General features: G+C 41.7%; 1 protein-coding gene across 2 annotated transcripts in view; it reads right to left on the reverse strand.

Moving 5' to 3' along the window:
• Nucleotides 1-18776, reverse strand: part of pkd1a (polycystic kidney disease 1a) — a 179607-nt gene that overhangs the window by 102110 nt on the left and 58721 nt on the right. For both annotated transcript variants that reach the window (XM_048551749.2, XM_048551751.2), the window contains exons 2-7: nt 12941-13012; nt 9765-9836; nt 8273-8344; nt 5091-5269; nt 1882-2526; nt 746-920 (exon numbers count right to left, since the gene is read on the reverse strand). In XM_048551749.2, coding sequence (XP_048407706.2) covers nt 746-920; nt 1882-2526; nt 5091-5269; nt 8273-8344; nt 9765-9836; nt 12941-13012 — 1215 coding nt within the window. The remainder of the gene's footprint in view (nt 1-745; nt 921-1881; nt 2527-5090; nt 5270-8272; nt 8345-9764; nt 9837-12940; nt 13013-18776) is intronic.

Raw genomic sequence — 18776 nt, forward strand, 5'->3', positions numbered from 1 at the left:
GCAAACTTCAAAGACATCACAACATCTAACGACCATTTATGCATTCACCTGTGACATCATGGTCAGCACTAGTTTCACTGAACACTGAAGTATGGAAGTTGAAGCACTCATCATTTATGTTGCTGAGCAGAATATAGATGCTCAAAATATTCAATGGCTATTGAATGCATCGGTGATTTTTAAAAAATCATGCATACAATGGCTGGGTCTTTGACATTTCCTTTTCTTTTGGCTTTTTCTTTTATTTCTGCTTCTGTTTTTAATTCTATCTTTTGTAGGCTAAGATGGAGCTGGAAAATGACAACTTTGTACACTTTTCACCGTTCTCCTGTATATGAGCAAATGTGACAATAAAATCTAAACCTAAATCATTTTTTGTGCAGATAAGTTGGAGTTTTGTTTTCTCCTCAGGGTAACAGTAACAACTTGCTTTTCTGTTGTATCAGTAATGCAGGCGGAGCCCAAGGAACTTCACAGGAGTGATTATCAAACTAATTTTTGAGTCATAAGAGGAGATATTTGGACAGGTGACCATAAGCTTGGCCAAACAAATAGGCTTTGTAGAGCATACTAAAGGATGAAGAGAGGAGCAGAGTGATTTTGGGAGAGAATTCCAGATCATTGGGCTTGAAACAGTTGAATGCATAGGGTTAAAGGCTTGTTCAAAGAGTTACTGAAAAAGATGGATGCAAAATCTGTGAGACTGCAATTGACAAAAACCTTAATACACTTGCAGAAAGCTTACCATCCTGTAATGTTTGCTATAAAATTCTGAATTTCTGGACTTTTTATAATTGCCAGGTCACCATCGCTGTGAGATTGACAAAAATGACGAGCCATTTGCCATGTGGAGTTATTTGTAACCAACCTGTAGCAGTGATTATTGCTCTGATATCCACCTAATGGACAAAATGGAGCATCTGTGGAAAATAAAAGAAATTAGAAAGATCAATAAGAACCTTTCACATCTGAATGCTGAATTGACAAGAGTAGAGGTAGTCCAGCTGACTTAAATAAAATGCGAAATAATGCCAAAGTGGGTTCAGCCCTTGCATGGCTACAATAGTTCCTGTGACCCACCACCCCTTTCATCATGGTGATGTTATGGCATAAGACATGAATAGCAGTCTTTGGACAATAAGGATAGGATGAGTGGAGAGGAAAGACTAGACCCAGATCATGCTAAAGCACGGGAACAGAAGGAGGCCATTCAGCCATCAAGCATTTAAGGCCCCGTCTGAGCTATACCATTTCTTTTGGTCCGTGTTTGCTGTAGTTCCTTTGATACCCTTGATGGACAGAAAACTCAGTCTTGAATTTTTTTTACTTAAACCTGGGTCAATTGCCTTTGTTCGGGTGAGCAGTGGTGTCAAGCGAAAAATTTCCAGATTTCTATTTCATCTCTTGCCGGAAAAATACCACCTTTACTCAGAAAGGTTTCTCTCTAAATTTAAAGTTGTGCTCCCTTACTTCGAAGAAATAGAGATGAATCTTCAAAACAAAATACAGCTACTACCATATAGACTACCAATACAAGGAGGACAATCTGGGTAAGAGTTATGGTAGCTTTTGAAAATATCTGCAGCGGGAGTTAAAGTCTTCAAAAGCAGATTGGAAAAAGGATTCTATTAATCGATGTGAAGCTGGAGGAATACAGCAGGCCAGGCAGTATCAGAGGACCATGAAAGCTGATGTTTCAGGTTGGGATCTTTCTTCAAAAATCTGAAGAAAGGTCCCATCCCAAAATATCAGCTTTCCTGTTCTTTTGGTGCTGCCTGGCCTGCTGTGTTCCTCCAGCTCCACACTGTGTTATCCCTGACTCCAGCATCAGCTGAACTCACTATTTCTGAATCTATTAATCAGATTTGTTTTTCCACTCACCTTTTATTGTATCATTATTAGATGTTGTAATACTCCACGATGCTGTAACACTGTTGCTGTTCCAGTTTTGGATCTGAGCATCAATGCTTTTATTTGTCTGCACAACAGGAGGACAATGCACCTCCAATCTTCCTGGAGGAATGGCGACGTGTATTTCTACATGTAGAGAGGTAGGCTTGCTGCCTACACAGAACGCGACACTGACCAGGTATGTCCCTGGGAGACCATATTTGTGGAATACCACATGGCTGGTAGTGTTAAAAGGTGGAGACAGATCTCCAAAGTCCCACTGGAAAGTGCTAATGTTAACTAAAGTCTTAACAGTCAGGCGTGCAGCCTCGAAAAGGCTAAAAGTGCGTAGGTCAGCAAAATTCGCAACTGTAACTTCGAATGCTTGTTCAATAATAGTGCAGCCACAGACTTGAATAAACTCTCTATCTATCTCCTCTTGTATACAAATAGCATCTGAATCTGGTGCCAGTTCAGAACCGCATAGACAATGACTTTCATTGTCCAAGGCAGCATACCGCTCACCCTCGATGAAACATAATGCTGTGCAGTTTTCTCTGCTGGAGATCCAATTTGACACCAAGGATAAATTGACTAGAGATTGTCTATCAGGTGAGCAGGCTGCAAACTCGGACCCTAAGAAAAAAGATAAGAAGAAAATTTGGGTGTAAAGCCCAGTAATTCTTCCAGAACATTGTGAGTATTATCAAAACATACAACAAAATATATCTACACCCCAAATGCATGAGGTACAGTCAGCAATTACATGGAGTGGCTGGAGTTGTCCTCCTTAGAATCAAAGATACTTTCAGTAAGAAAAGAAGCCATTTGGCCCACTGCATTCCTTCCAGCCAACAAAATAGTCTTCCAGCCAAATTCCACTTTACAGCTTTTGATCCATAACATTCTATGTTATGGTGGTTCAAACATGTATCCAACCGCTTTTTAAAAGTTAGAAGGATTTCTGGCTCTCTGACTCTTTTAGTGTTCCAGATTCTCACCACCTTCAGAGTGAAAAGAATTCCCCAAATCTCTCCTATGCGTATGCCCCATTATTTTAGATCCTTCAACCAAATAAGAATAGTCTTCATATCCATTCTCTTGATCCCCCCCGCACATCATGTTATGCAGCCCACTGAAGTCTTTGCTCAGCGCCCTCTGTTCCAAAGAAAACAAACCTAGTTTTTTATCATAACTAAAATTCCTCAGTTCAGGCAATATCCACAAAAATTTCCTTTGGACCCTCTCAAGTGCAATTACTCCTACCAATGGTGATCCAGAAATGCACACTGTATTCTAGATGTGACATTTTTTTAAAAAAAATCATTCACAGGATGAAAGCGTCAATGGTGAGGCCAGCATTTATTATTATTTAAAGGACATTGGTGAACCTGAGGGATTTTTCCTGTAATAATCAACAATGGTTTCATGATCATCATTCGGCTCTTTATTTTTTTTTAATTGAAATCAGATTCCACCATGTGCCATGGCAGGATTTGAACCCAGGTCTCCAGAAGATTACCTGAGTCTCTGGATTAGCAAGCCAACAATAATACCACAAGGCCATTGCCTCCCCTCACAGCCAGTGTTTTATATAGTTTCAACATAAAGTCCCAGCTCCTGTAATTTTATACCTGAGCTAATAAAGGCATCTATCATTTATGCATCTCTGATGGAATTATCCACCTGTCCAATCACCTTCAGCAACCTGTTGACATGAAATCCAAAGACACTTTTCCTCTACCCACCTACTGCCTCTTGTTTATTGACCTGCAGCAAATAGCTGAAGAGAGAGAGTTGTTTGAGATGCTCAAAATCATGAACTGCTTTGGCAGAGGAAATGAGGAAAAACTGTTTCTAACAGCAAAAGGTCAGCCATGATGAGCATTTTGGAAGAGTTTTGCAGACAGTGAGTTGTTATGAGCTTGAATGTACTGCCTGAAATGTGGTGGAAGTCCGTCACTGTCAATAAAAAGTTGGATACGTACATTCAAAAGAAGTAATTTACAGGAATGTGAAAGTGAGACTAGCTCAAAGGGGTTGCATAGTCATTCTGGGTTGAATGACCTCAATCTGTCCTGTATCATTCCATGATTCTCTGATTCCACAAGCAGTCTCGCAGCATCTGTTATTTGAACATTTATGGCATATGCAATAAATGACTGGTATGTAACCGAGAGTGTTTGCTGTGGGAGATCATAAATGCCAGAGGAAAACTAATTTTCGCAACTCCCAAGAATTAATCAGTTGTATGATTGTTTAACTTTAGAATTGTTTAAAAGTGTTGTAATGGCATCAATATAAGAGCAATTGAATTTGCAGCATAAATTTTCAGAGTTCTTTTCTGCCATCTCACACACTCTGTCTGTACTGTTAAACATTTGTGGAGACACATCAAAGATTTAAGTAATCCCTCCTAGCCTGCTTCAGTTGAGGTTTTTTTTTGTCTACTGGCCTCTATTGCTTTTGATAATGATGAACAAGGCTTCAGCCAATGAAAATAATTACTTTTACAATCATGCTTGAATCCTCTGTAGAAAAACTGAAAAACACAAAGAATGCTTCAGTTTTTTAATCACCATCACAGCCTCAGGATAACCCCATTATTATCCGCCTTTATAGCAATTCAGTTATCCAAAGAAAATTTTAACAACTGCTTTAAAGGTTCCCAGTTATCATTCTAATTGCTCTTTGCCTCTTCGCAGTTGTTTTTGAATAGGATCCTGTTATGTGGATGAGCTGGTAACAGCCTCCAGTTTTCAGTTTGACACTGATGGAGTTTTGCCAATGCTCCAATCCATCATCTGGAGTCTCCAGGAAACAGGGGTGAGCAACAGCCAGAGAACAAACAAAATAGGGTGCTTAAAAAATTGCACTTTTCCCACTGTCTTTGATTAATCAGTTCTGAAAGTAGATGAGGCGGAATATAAGCTATTTGCCTAACAGTCAGGAATTAGCCAATCAAATAACAAAATCATTCCAATCGTGTGGATGGACATGTCAGGTAACTGAAGGCAGTAGAGTGTGAACTTCTGATGAACAGTCAGAAACATTAACTCTGCTTTCTCTCCAGATATGCTACCAGACCTACTGAGTTTCTTCAGCAATTTCTCTTCCTGTTTGCTATATGCTTGTTGCTCTTTTTGACAGAGTTCAATGCTTTCTGGGTGAATTCATAAGATAAAATGACGACTACTCACCGTAGAGAAGGCTTGAAAAATTAACATTTAACACAGACACATCTTTCAGCTTTGAAGGTTTGGCACACTTTATGAACTCACTATCCACGATGATCACACCATTTGCTTCCTCCTCACTCATCCAGGTTGGTAACCACGAAAGGTTACAGTCACAGACAAACTCATTAAAACTCAAGTTTCTGAAATATCAGAACAGTAACAATTAGTGTTATTTGTTTACTTGGATCACAAAAAGTAAAAGAACTAAAGGAAATCTGTTAACAAGTTCATTGAGTTCATAAACTCATGCCCAATTCATACTTTAAGTGCTATGAAATATTCACATTGCTTTGCTCAACATATAATACAAGGTGTGCAAGTAAGACTTCCATGTCTGTGTAGGGTTGCTTGTATAAAGATAGTAGGATGAGATAAAGAAAGGTTGGGCAGGGGTTCATGTGATGCATAACACTAGCTTGAACTAGCTGGGCTGGATGGTCTGTTTCATGCCGCACAGTCTAAGCATTCTACGTAATATCTTTAGATTTAATGTTCTGTATTAAAGGGAAGTTGCAGACTTGTATTCACTCAAGCTTGATGGCAATGTCAGGAGTTGCTATTACTTGGAACAGTTCATCAGCATCACTGGTGTCTCCTTCACCAGCCTCTCAGTGATCGGATCTTAACATCAGCTCCCTGAAACAGCAGGCTAGAAGCCTGATTTTTACCTTAGGATACTCATGCTGATGCTGTTTATTTTCGCATTGAGGAATGCTCCCCACCATAAATACATACAAAAGGATTTGTTTTGTCAACAGCACCCTGCTGATTGCTTACTCCCATATTGCCATCTTCCAACTTCAGTGTAATCTACCCATTATCTAGAGTTTATTTGCTGCTCGCACCGGGGACTTGGAAGCCTTTGGGAATATTTCTGGGATTTGGAGACCAACATGGCTTGATTGATCTCCTATGCTAATACACATTGAACCTCTGATAACAAAGTGTGGAGCTGGATGAACACAGCAGGCCAAGCAGCATCTTAGGAGTACAAAAGCTGACGTTTCAGGCCAAGACCCTTCATCAGAAAAGGGGGATGGGGAGAGGATTCTGAAATAAATAGGGATAGAGGGAGACGCAGACCGAAGATGGATAGTGGAGAAGATAGGTGGAGCGGAGAGTATGGGTGGGGAGGTGGGGAAGGGATAGGTCAGTCCGGGAAGGACGGACAGGTCAAGGGGGCGGGATGAGGTTGGTAGGTAGGAAATGGAGGTGCGGCTTGAGGTGGGAGGAGGGGATAGGTGAGAGGAAGAACAGGTTAGGCAGGCGAGGACGAGCTGGGCTGGATTTGGGATGCAGTGGGGGGAGGGGAGATTTTGAAGCTGGTGAAATCCACATTGATATCATTGGGCTGCAGGGTTCCCAAGCGGAATATGAGTTGCTGTTCCTGCAACCTACGGGTGGCATCATTATGGCACTGCAGGAGGCCCAGAACGGACATGCCGTCTAAGGAATGGGAGGGGGAGTTCAAATGGTTTGCGACTGGGAGGTGCAGTTGTTTACCGCAAACCGAGCATAGGTGTTCTGCAAAGCGGTCCCCAAGCCTCCGCTTGGTTTCCCCAGTGTAGAGGTAGCCTCTCCCTATTTATTTCAGAATCCTCTCCCCATCCCCCTTTTCTGATGAAGGGTCTAGGCCCGAAACGTCAGCTTTTGTATTCCTAAGATGCTGCTTGGCCTGCTGTGTTCATCCACCTCCACACTTTGTTATCTCAGATTCTCCAGCATCTGCAGTTCCCATTATCTCTGAACACATTGAACCTCTGCTGTCCACAAGGAAAACATGCTCCGCAAAGAACACCAGTGGCTGACAGTTCACGAAGCACTCCCACTGACAAACAAAAACAAGTCTACAATCCTGGATCCCTTACTGGAACACACACCATACTCTATAAAATTGACGACAGCACCACCTCTCAATGATACACTTTCTGGTGACTGCAAACATTATCAACTGCAACCTGGTAAAGTAAACCAAATGTTAAAGTCTTTGAGTTTCCACGTTCTGCAGAGAATCTGGATTCAACTGCTCAACCTCAACTGCTTGAGGATGGGGCGGGGAAGATGTGACCACATGCTCCACATGTGGAATGGAATGATCAGCTGAAATTAGGACTGTGGCCATGGCCCAGACACTGAATTTCAGCCCCAAGAGATTCACTCCTTGCAGGCATTCCAACTTGGAAGCCATTGAATGGATTGTTAACCTCAACATCAAACTCTAACTGCTTCTATGGCCATACGAAGTTACATCTATATTTGATTTTGCAAAGGATTATAGGAGGATGAAGGAGGGCTACCATCTGTGTCGACTCACTTATGTCCAGCACTGGTGGGAAGTGAATCCATTCAGGGAATGTCAGGCATGTTGTTTTAATTAAAACTCTGCTCAGAATATTATAGATCTTGTTCAAGCTACAGCCATTCTTTTAGGATTCTTCAAAATCTGGAAATATTCCATGCCAGACAGTAAACTTTGCCCAAAACAGGATATTACAAACAAGTTCAATCATTTTTGGGATATTCCATGCAAGTTCAATAATATTCAAGTGTAAAACAGTCTTGGTAAAAATTGGATTAACCATACATTTGAAAGGAATAACAAACCACGGTTTTTATTTCCCAGCTTTCAGATCGAATCTTGACTTGGCGATCATGTTTCCTCATATAACTGTCCCTTGCATCACATCCTGTTGGGTTCTGTCTCTCTGTCCCACGGGATGAAAAGGAGTTGCCTTGTTTATCAATGTTTGATGCGTTTCCATGGAGAAGAGCAGACTTTCATACCCCGCAAGACACAATATAACACAACACTGATCTATTTTAGCTTTTGTGTCTCATTCATGACAATCAAGAATGGTGGGGCTTGTGGGAAGGAGTGGGGGCTTGCAGGAGAGGGGATTTGCAGATGTTGATGGAAGGTTGTGAGCCAAGTTTAGTATGATGTAAAATCAGGTCAGTTACCCACTGATACAGCTCATTTTCTCCAAAAAAATTAGTGATTCAAAACAGGACTTTCCACAAAGTTTGAAGGTTATTAGTCAGAGCTGCTCTTCATTTTACTTACTTTAAGTGTATTCATCAAAATTCATTGCTGTACATAGTCAGATCATCAATAATGTTATAGGGAATTCCAGAAAACTTACATTTTACTTAAATTAAATAAATCTGCAAATATTCCATCTTCTAAAGTAGATATCTGATTGTTGCTTATGTCTCTGCAAGGGAAGATTTGGAAACGATTAGAATTTTGGTCTTAAAGAATTCCTCATATCACACGGCTGCAAGCATTTACCATCCCAGAGCAGTTTGCTCCGTAGTGCATACAGTTGCAGCAGCAGTATCCGAATCCTATTGATAATAGTTGAATCTAAGCTGCAATTAATGTCTTTGCTTTCTGTAACAACATACCATTTCCATAATCTGAATCTACTTCTGTATCCATAGTGTGTACCATCTACAAAATGATATTGCAACAGACTTTAACAGAACCTTCCAAACCTTTGACTCCATCACCAAGAAGAACAATGGCAGCTGATACATTGGAGCACCAGCAGGGAAAGCAGCTAGAAGTGAAGGCCTTGTGATAAAGACCAGGCTTCCAGGAAAACATCCAAATGAAGTTGGATGCTGCCTCATAGTGTCAAGGACATGAGTTCAATTCCAGCCTTGGATGACGGTCTATGTGGAGCATGCACATTCTCCCCGTGTCTATGTGGGTTTCCTCTGGGTGCTGTGGTTTCCCCCAACAGTCCAAACATGTGCAGGTTAGGTAGATTAGCCATGCCAAATATGTCTGTAGTGTCTAGGAATGTGCAGGCTAGGTGGATTTGCCATGGGAAATGCAGGGTTACAGGGATAGGGTAGAGTAGATGGGTCTGGTGGGATGCTTGTCAGAGAGTTAGTGTGGATTTGATGGGCCAAATGGCCAGCTTCCGCACTGTAGGGATTCTATGATTCTAAGTGGGAAAACGCAAGATTACTATCAGTGTGAGTTGCTAAAACTGCAAACAGAAGTGGCCCTTGTTTTATTTAATCTGTGATCGGGCAAGGCTGGCCCTTTATCTTAAAAAAAACTCCCTCTGTTGCTTTTGACAACATTGGAAAGCAATGCACTCATGGTAGTGGCTGGCACTGCAAAAATGTAATGGCATCATACACATCATATGATGCCAATCTCATTAACCTATTACCTGACTCTGCTCCCCCAAGTATGGGTGGCTATATTCATTGCCTGCCATCACTCACCAAGAAACTCTCAGAAGGGACAGCCAATATTGGGAAGTGGCTAAAAGACTCCTCGTGGTATATTCTTCTTTCTGCCACCATCCTGGAAACCTGCCCTATAATGGGGTTTCTCACCCTTTGGCCATCAGGAACTACCTTTGACTCGATATTGATGGTTAACTTTATTGAGATGTAAACAGACACAATTATGAACATTAATCTGAACAATGAAATCGAATTAAAATGAAAGATTACAATAGTAGACATGATATTTTTCCTTCCCAAATGTACTGACAGATTTCACACTGTCCCAACCCTGGATGAATTGTATCATGTCAAATCAAAGGTATAGATCTGTTTAGAGGATACAATGTTTTTCACAGCTATGAAGAAAATTCCCTGAAAACTTACATATCTGATAAACATCTTCTACCAGCGAAGATTTCTTTAAAAAGGCTACTAATATTATTGCCCTGAAGATACCTGGGGAGCAAACAGAAAATACAATGTATGAACTTACAGCAAAGATTTCATCTAATTTTTCCAACTGATGTGAACTTGTGTTAATGTTAACAACAAATGTCTATAACGTTGGTTGAAAGGAATTCTCTCTATTATATTTATGCAATGTTAAACATAATATTTAAGTGTTGAGGTACATATGTTAAGTAGCATAGGTTGCCATTGTAATTATTTGAACTGATAATTTACGAGGTCTTTATAATATATACTCTTGTGTACTTTACACCATTTTATTCCATCAACTGATTCAGATTTTTGGGTTTAAAAACAATTCTTCAACGACTTGAAGTTTTGAAACAATGGAAAGTGGTCCCAGAAGAGTCAAGCATTTGGAATTACCCCTTGTTAACACAACTTCTAAGTTATCAACGTCAACTTTATTTACTCATTTTTGGACCCTAAACAACTGGAAAGTGAACATGTTGATTTGGATTTTCCTGGGATAGTGATAGTGCTTGCCTTCATTCCTGCACAAACTGACAGCGACTTCAGGAACGTGGACATGCAGAAAGTAGTGCAGAAATTCAGAAGTTGCGGTCAATGGGTCAACAGTCATATGTAGGACAAGATATTCTACCGAAGTGCTATTAATCTTGACACCTGAAAATTTAAGTTAAAAGTGAAGAACAATAAGCACTTCTAACTTCCTGCTTTGCTGTGTGTGAATAATTTATTGTGGTTGGCCTCATTGCCATTTCATGCAAAGTCATGCTCTTGGCTTGACACAACATGAAAGCTGTTCTCAAGAAAGGGGAAAACCAAAACATTTCTATCACTAGTGGCAAGAGGTGACCTTTCTTCACCACTGACTACAAATTCCGAATCAGTATTTTCCTTTTCAAGTGGGTGAGATACAATTGAGGCCTTCCATGTTTGATGGTTTGTCGGCAGACTTTCTCTACTCAGCAATCCCGAACACACATCCAGGCACTTTTGTCACAATGACTTCTCAAGATTTAAAATTCCCTACTTAAAAAAGGATATATTTGCATCAGAAGCCATTCAGAGAAGGTTGAGGAAACATTGAACAAATTGTGTCTATTCCTATTGGAAATTTGAAGATTAAAAGGAGATCCTATTGAACCACATAAGGTGCCGAGAAGGAGTCGAGGAAGAGGGATTCAAATTTCCTGTAGCACCTACACTAGTGGCTTTGCAACAGATGTACATAGGGTCACAATCTAAGGCCTTTCTCGACTTGCAAGGCCACAGAAAATGACACAGGGCCCAGAAAGGGAGAGGAAATACCTTTGTGCAATCAGAATCTTCAACATTTCAGCTTGCCAACTCACTGACACTGCTGCCACCCCCAACTCTGTTGGGAGCTGACAATCTAGCCTAACCCATATAAACTTGAGCAGTCTAACAGGAGTAGAGGATGAATTAGCACAGGAGCAGCTAGAGGTTTGTGAACTTTCATCAAGAATATCAGTTAAGCTGCACTTTTGTTATGTACTATGGAAGATATTTAAATTTCAGTGTGGAAACTGCACTTTGTTCCCTCATGTACTTTATGAAAATATAAATCTGCTATTCCCAGGCTAATTCAGCCTTGCTTGTAAATATATTATGTGAATGCACAACCCATCAACATAGACAAGTGATGCAGTTATGTGCATGACTGTCTGTTCAAAATTCCCTCAGGCCTCGAGTATGGGATGCTGGTCAGAAATGAAGTTTTCTGTTACAAATTTCCAACGGTGTTAACAGTCTGTTTAGAAATGGAAGGGGCTTTGCAGTACAGGCAGAGTTTCTGCTGACATTATGGCTGCAGAATGGAGAGAAAATACCCTGGAACTCATTCCCTTGTGCTCTGCCTCCATCCACAGACACGCTGCAAAGGAAGAAGGTAGCTGTCCTAGAAAAGAACAATAACCTGCATTTCTGCAGTGCCTTTGACCTAATGGAACTTTACCCAAAATGCTTTGCAGGAAGAAGAACTAGGGAATTAAAGGCAGAAAGACACAGAATGAAACAATAAGTCTGGAAAGCCTGGTCAAATTAGTAGGTTTATAGATCACCTTTAAAAAAGGAGGCAACAGAGGTGGACAGATTTAGGGAAGGATATTCGGAGTTTATGGCCATTTGTGGAGTGAAGGTACTCAACAGCATACATGTCAGCATTGGAGGAATGCAAAATTCTTGAAGGAAAGAAAGTGGATGGGGTTGATAACAAGTGAGCTCACAGAGGGATTTGAGCACAAGAACTTGAATTTTAAATCTGAGACATAAAAATGGATATAGTTAGAAACTTTTCACCTGAATAGAAGGGTCAGTAACCAGGGGCACAGTCTGAAGGTAAGGAGCAAGATATTTGGAGGGGATTTAAAGAAAAATATGTTCACCCAGAAGGTGGTGGTAATTTGGAAGTCACAGCCTAATAAGGCGGCAGTGGCAAGAACCATCAAGACATTTAAGAATTTTTTAGATAAGCTCTTGAAACTCCATGGTATACAAGGCTACATGCCAACAGCTGGAACATGCAGTTGGAATGACAGATGTTTGATGGTCAGGACATACATGATGGGCCAAAGGGTCTATGTCCATGCTATAAAAACTCTCCAACTCTCTGACACTGGTGCACAAGGAACAAGTGTAGATCTGCAAATGCAGCAACACAAGTTAGGCATTGGGCAAAAACCTGAATGAGCTCAAGTTAATGGATGAAGGAAGATAGGAGGCTGGCCAGGAGATGAAGTAGAGGTAACCAAAGCATAAAAGGGATGTTTTTGTTAATTAGATCTTACAAAGATGTATTTCTGAATGTTCTAAGATTAGAGCCTGTACTGTTTGTTTTGCCCTGTGATAAGAGTTTAAATATTTGTCTTTGTGAGAACATTGCTTTAAGCTGTTCCTGAATCAATGTCACATAGTTGAATGGGCCCATTCTGATCACTGCGATCATATGTGCACTCTGATCTCTATTCTGAACCTGAAGAATTCTCAATGCAGCTACAACAGTTTTGTGTATCATGTAAAGTATTAAACTGCTTGCCTGAACAAAACCATAACTTTGTTTATTATCAACAAAATATGACAATTCCATCAATGAATGAATCACTTACAATTTCTCCAGGGAAGTCAGATTGTCCAAAAGGTTATCATCTATCGAGATAATGCCATTATATGAAAGATCCCTGGAAGGCAATAAATAGACATTTAAATTTTAACAACTATCACTGCTTGCTGACTTTCAGTGGCTCCCAGTATCGCAAACTTTCAATATTAAAATTCCCATTTTTGTTTTCAAATCCTTCCATCACATCACTTCCTCCCAAGTCTATAATATCCTCAAGCCTGACAACCCTCTGGGATATCTGCAGCTCTTTCATTCTGGCCTCTTCAGGTTAAAATCCCCACTTTAATTGCTCCACAACTTTAGTAGTATCTCAGCTGCTTGGAACCAGAGGTAGGGAATTCCATCCCCAGACTTCTCTATTACACCTTTTTCCTTTAAGACACACTTTATAAATGATCTCTTTAACCAAGGTTTTGGTCATCTGACCAGTATCTTACGTGATCCCATATGTTTTATAATGCCTCTGGGAAATGCCTTCAGATGTTTTATCACTCTTTAGGTGCTACATAAACTTAGGTTGGTGTAGGAAGATTCTCATGTACTCCATTTACAGAAAAACAAGCTCATTAAGACCATAAGAATTAAGAACATGAGTATGCCATTCAGCCCCTCAAGCCTGCCTCATCATTCAATAGGATCATGGCTGAAACTTAATTTCCAAACATAAAACATAGGAAGACACAATAAGAGGAATTTTAATCAAACACAGTCATTTGGGAACTGATGGACTCAGTGTAATATTAGTTTCACACACTACCCCATTTCACTCTGGAGAATAGGACTGAAAAGACTTGTAATTAATGTTCCACCCAATCCTAAGAGAGTCCAGCCAGCAAGTTTAGTTAAAATTATTCCCTGTGTAATTGTTTAACCTCAGATTTTGGCTCCCTAGGAGCTCCACATGTTTATCTGGCGTGTAACAGAGCCAGTCCCAAAGCTCTCCTGAGGCACCTCACTTTAAACATAAAGTTGATAAAGTATGCAACTGACCTTGACATATTAAAACAAGGACGGCTGGGAATCAGGCAGTGTTTGCAGGCAGGGCTGGGTGGTCATCTCAAGCCGTCCCCAATTTGAAATATTAATATGTGGGTATCAGTAAAGTTGGAAAGACTTCTGTTACTATAGCGCATTTTGCAACTTCGGGATGTCCCGAAGAGGCCAATTAAGTTATTTTTTAAAAATTCATTCACCATATGTGTGTGTCGTTGGAAAAGCTAAAATTTATTTCCCATCCACAGCTGTCCTTGAAATGGCAATGGCGAGCTGCCTTCTTGACAACTGAGTAACTTGCTGGCTTTTAATAGTCAACAACATTGCTGTGCATGTGAAGTCATTGCAGACTAGGTCAGGTAAGGACAACAAGTCGCCTTCTCTAAAAGACATTGATGAACCAGATAGCTTTTCTTTTGAAAAGGTTCCAAGGTCAACATTAATAAACCAGCTTTCAAAAGCCAATTTTATTGAACTTAAGTACCTCAGAGGCTGTGGTAGGATTTGAACTCATATCATTACTCCAGGCCTCTAGACTACTAGTCCTGCAACATAAACGTCATGCTAATGTTACGCCACCACCACAGAATCACTGCTGTAATGCAGGAAACATGATACTGAACAGTGAGATCCCACGCACAGCAGTTAGTCACCAAATAGCTATCTTTTTAGGACATCCAGAAAGCTGCTTTGCTCAGTGTTCAGGCCAAGGGACTAATTGGCCTTGATCAATGACCCATCTTCATCTCAAACCCAAACTGAGGTAACAAGCAGCCAGCGAAGAAGCATGTATTGGAAATATTGCACCGCAACAAGCAATACTGCAGTTGAGTTTGTCCGGCATTGGTGGGCTGAGGCCTTTCAGTGTTCCTTAATTGGCCAGTTAAGGGTCTCAATTGGTGTGGGGTAGGAAGATCAGCCATAGGCCCCTACCACCCAAAACTGAATTCTGATGGAGATGGGAAGGCAATAGGGATTGGGAGCACCACCACACCATGCCCAGGTAAATGCCCTTCCCACCTCCAAGTTCTACATGGTCAGAAAGAGGGCTGTTTTGATACAGTTATAGTCTCCCCATCTTTGAGCCAGGAGGCATGGATTCAAGCCCAACCTGATCCAAAAGCATGTAAATACATCACTGAACACATTGGTTAGAAAATACCCCTATCTCTGGTGAGCGCTGTTATGGCATGGTGAAAGTGTCCCTACCTCTAGGCCAAGAGGCCTGCGTTCAAGTCCCACCTGCGACTGAAGTGTATAATAACATCTCTCAACAGATTAATTAGAAAATATCTCCACTTTCAGGGAAGAAGATTCTGACTCAAGTCTCTGGGATGCAGGAAAAAGTTAAATGCAATTTACTACAGCAGGTTCGTAATGTTACTTGTGTTTGTTGTAACAGGATCGGATCTGATTTCCCACTTTGTGGTAAATCTGCTGACATCTCTGTAACCACAAACTGCATGTGACTATTCTGGACTAATTGAGCAATACAAATTGGCTAATTGATAAGTGTTCCTTCACCCACTGACCAACAACATAGCTCAAAGCCATGGAAATTGGCACAAAGAAGAGAAGTTTTATATGTGTCCGTTCTATTCAGTAGATGGTGTTTTCATGGCCATGCTACACCCAACACTCCTTCCTATGAAACTACCACAACAGGCTTGATGGCGATGATGGCATTCTCAATTTTTGCTATTGCTGCCCAGCTTAAACATATGACGTTAATAGAAAATAACCGACAGGAAGAGAAGCAGTTTTTAATCACATTGGTAACAGATGCACTAACTCTCACTGTAAGCAGTAAGCATATGATTCAGTAGTCAGTACCATTACCTCCAATTCCTTCAGCTATAGATTTATATCCTCCTCCAGAGGCTACTGCACAAAATCTAGCCAGATATTTCCAGTACGATGCTGAGGGAATGTTGCATTGGCAGCTTTCTTGTTTTTATTAAATCTGTGCTCTCAGATAAATGGAAAAATGATGTTTTATAAAAAAAGAGCAAGGCAGTTTCCTCTGGCATCTTGCTTCGGATTTAATCTTAAAAATCAACATTAGGTTAAAAAAAATTATCTGTTTCTATTTTCATATTAGTTGTTGCAGGATCTTGCTATGTGCAAATATGCTGTGATGTTTTCTACATTACAACAACATAGATTAATAACCTATGATTGGAATTACTGTCAGCTCACTGGTCAGCCAGTGTTACTGTAGGAAACATTAACCTATCGATATTTGCACAAGCAACGGTAAACATTGAAAAGGTGAAATTGGGAAACTGCCTCTTACAGAGCCAAGGTTTAAATCTGAACCTTAGCTACCAATCTCGATTATCATCCCGAAACTGACAAGATTCTGTAGGTGCTCAGGCTCATTATTGTATGACCTTGGGTGGATTTAAGATATCTGAAGGAGCCTACATTATTCTAAGCATGAATACTTCTGCTGTAGACTGTTGGGGGTACTCACTATACTGCACATCTTCACACCCATGAAAAACATTCTCCTAGCTACAAGAAACCTGTACATATATGCAAAGGCAGTGAAGGAAGCTGCAGAAGGAAGACACACCTTGTTTGTTCAAACTCAATTAATCATTATCATTGCATGAAATTTGCAAATATTAAGCACTATAATCAACCACTTTGTTTCTATGACGTGGAAATGCTGGTGTTGGGCTGGTCTGAAACAAGTCAGAAGTCACATGACACCAGGTTATCGTCCAACAGATTTATGACAAAGGAGCAGCTCCTTGAAAGCTTGTGATTTTAGATAAACCTATTGGACTATAACCTGGTGTTTTGTATGACTTCTGACTTTGTTTCTACAATGCGATGCACCGACATGAGTATGTTGTTTTTTAATCTCTCCCTTCCAAAGTCTGGATTATTCTAAGGAATTAAAACAGCAAGCCCAAAATCCATGCTAAAATAATAGACTGGCCACAGTTAGAACAAAAACAAAGATACTGGAAAAGCTTCCTGTCCTGCAGGCCCGACCAGTCCCCCTTCACTAACATCCTTATCCACTTAACCAAACTCGTCCTTACACTCAACAACTTCTCTTTCAATTCCTCCCACTTCCTGCAGACAAAAGGGGTGGCCATGGGTACCCGCATGAGCTCAAGCTATGCCTGCATCTTTGTAGGTTATGTGGAACAATCCCTTTTCCGCACCTACACTGGCCCTAAACCCCACCTCTTCCTCCGTTACATTGATGACTGTATCGGCACCACCTGGTGCTCCCACGAGGAACTTCAACAGTTCATCTACTTCACCAACACCTTCCATCCCACACTTAAGTTCAGCTGGACCATCTCTGAAACCTCGCTCTCCTTCCTGGACCTCTCTGTCTCCATCTCCGGCAACCACCTAGAAACCGATATCCATTTCAAGCCCACCGACTCCCACAGCTACCTAAAATACCTCCTCCCACCCACCTTCCTGCAAAAATGCCATCCCCTATTCCCAATTCCTTCGCCTCCGCCAGATCTGCTCCCAGGATGAGGCATTCCACTCCTGTACATCTCAGGTATCCTTGTTTCTCAATGATCATAATTTCACCCCCTCAGTGGTCGAGAATGCCCTCAACTGTGTCTCCTGTAACTCATCCCTCACACCACCACCCCACAATAACAACGAAAACAGAATCCGCCTCGTCCTCAACTACCACCCCACTAACCTCCGGATCCAACCCATCATCCTCTGACACTTCTGCCATCTCTAATCCGACCCCACCACCAAAGACACTTTTCCCTCCCCACCTTTATCTGCCTTCCGGAGGGACCACTCTCTCCGTGACTCCCTTGTCCGCTCCACACTTCCTTCCAACCCCACCACACCTGGCACTTTTCCCTGCAACCGCAGGAAGTGCTACACTTGCCCCCACACCTCCTCCCTCACCCCCATCCCAGGCCCCAAGATGACTTTCCATATTAAGCAGATTTTCACCTGCACATCTGCCAATGTGGTATACTGTATCCGCTGTTCCCATTGTGGCCTCCTCTACATCGGTGAAACCAAGCAGAGGCTTGGGGACCGCTTTGCAGAACACCTCCGCTCGGTTCGCACTAAACAACTGCACCTCCCTGTCGCAAACCATTTCAACTCCCCCTCCCATTCCTCAGACGATATGTCTGTTCTGGGCCTCCTGCAGTGCCACAGCGATGCTACCCGAAGGTTGCAGGAACAGCAACTCATATTCCGCTTGGGAACCCTGCAGCCCAATGGTATCAATGTGGACTTCACCAGCTTCAAAATCTCCCCTCCACGTATCACATCCCAAAATCCGCCTCCCTAGCCTGTCCTTCCTCCCACCTATCCCCTCCTCCCACCTCAAGCCCCATCCCCATTTCCTACCTACTAACCTCATCCCGCCCCCTTGACCTGTCCGTCCTCCCTGGGCTGACCTATCTCCTCCCTACCTCCCCACTTACGCTCACCTTTACTAGCTCCACCCTCGCCTCTTTGACCAGTCTGTCTCCTCTCCACCTATCTTCTCCTCTATCCATCTTCTATCCGCCTCCCTCTCTCTGCCTATTTATTTCAGAACCCCGTTCCTCTCCCCCATTTCTGAAGAAGGGTCTAGGCCTGAAACATCACCCTTCCTGCTCCTCTGATGCTGCACGGCCTGCTGTGTTCATCCAGCTCTATACCTTGTTATCTCCTACTGGAAAAGCTCGTCAGGTCGGGCAGCATCTGTGAATGTAAAAATGGAGTTAACGTTTCAGGTCCGGTGGCCCTTCCTCAGAACTGAGTTCAGTTCTGAGTTAGGGCCACCAGACCTAAAACATTACTTCCGTTTTTTCCTTCACAGATGGCAC

Source organism: Stegostoma tigrinum, chromosome 23 (genome assembly GCF_030684315.1).
Source record: "Stegostoma tigrinum isolate sSteTig4 chromosome 23, sSteTig4.hap1, whole genome shotgun sequence".
Classification (NCBI taxonomy): domain Eukaryota; kingdom Metazoa; phylum Chordata; class Chondrichthyes; order Orectolobiformes; family Stegostomatidae; genus Stegostoma; species Stegostoma tigrinum.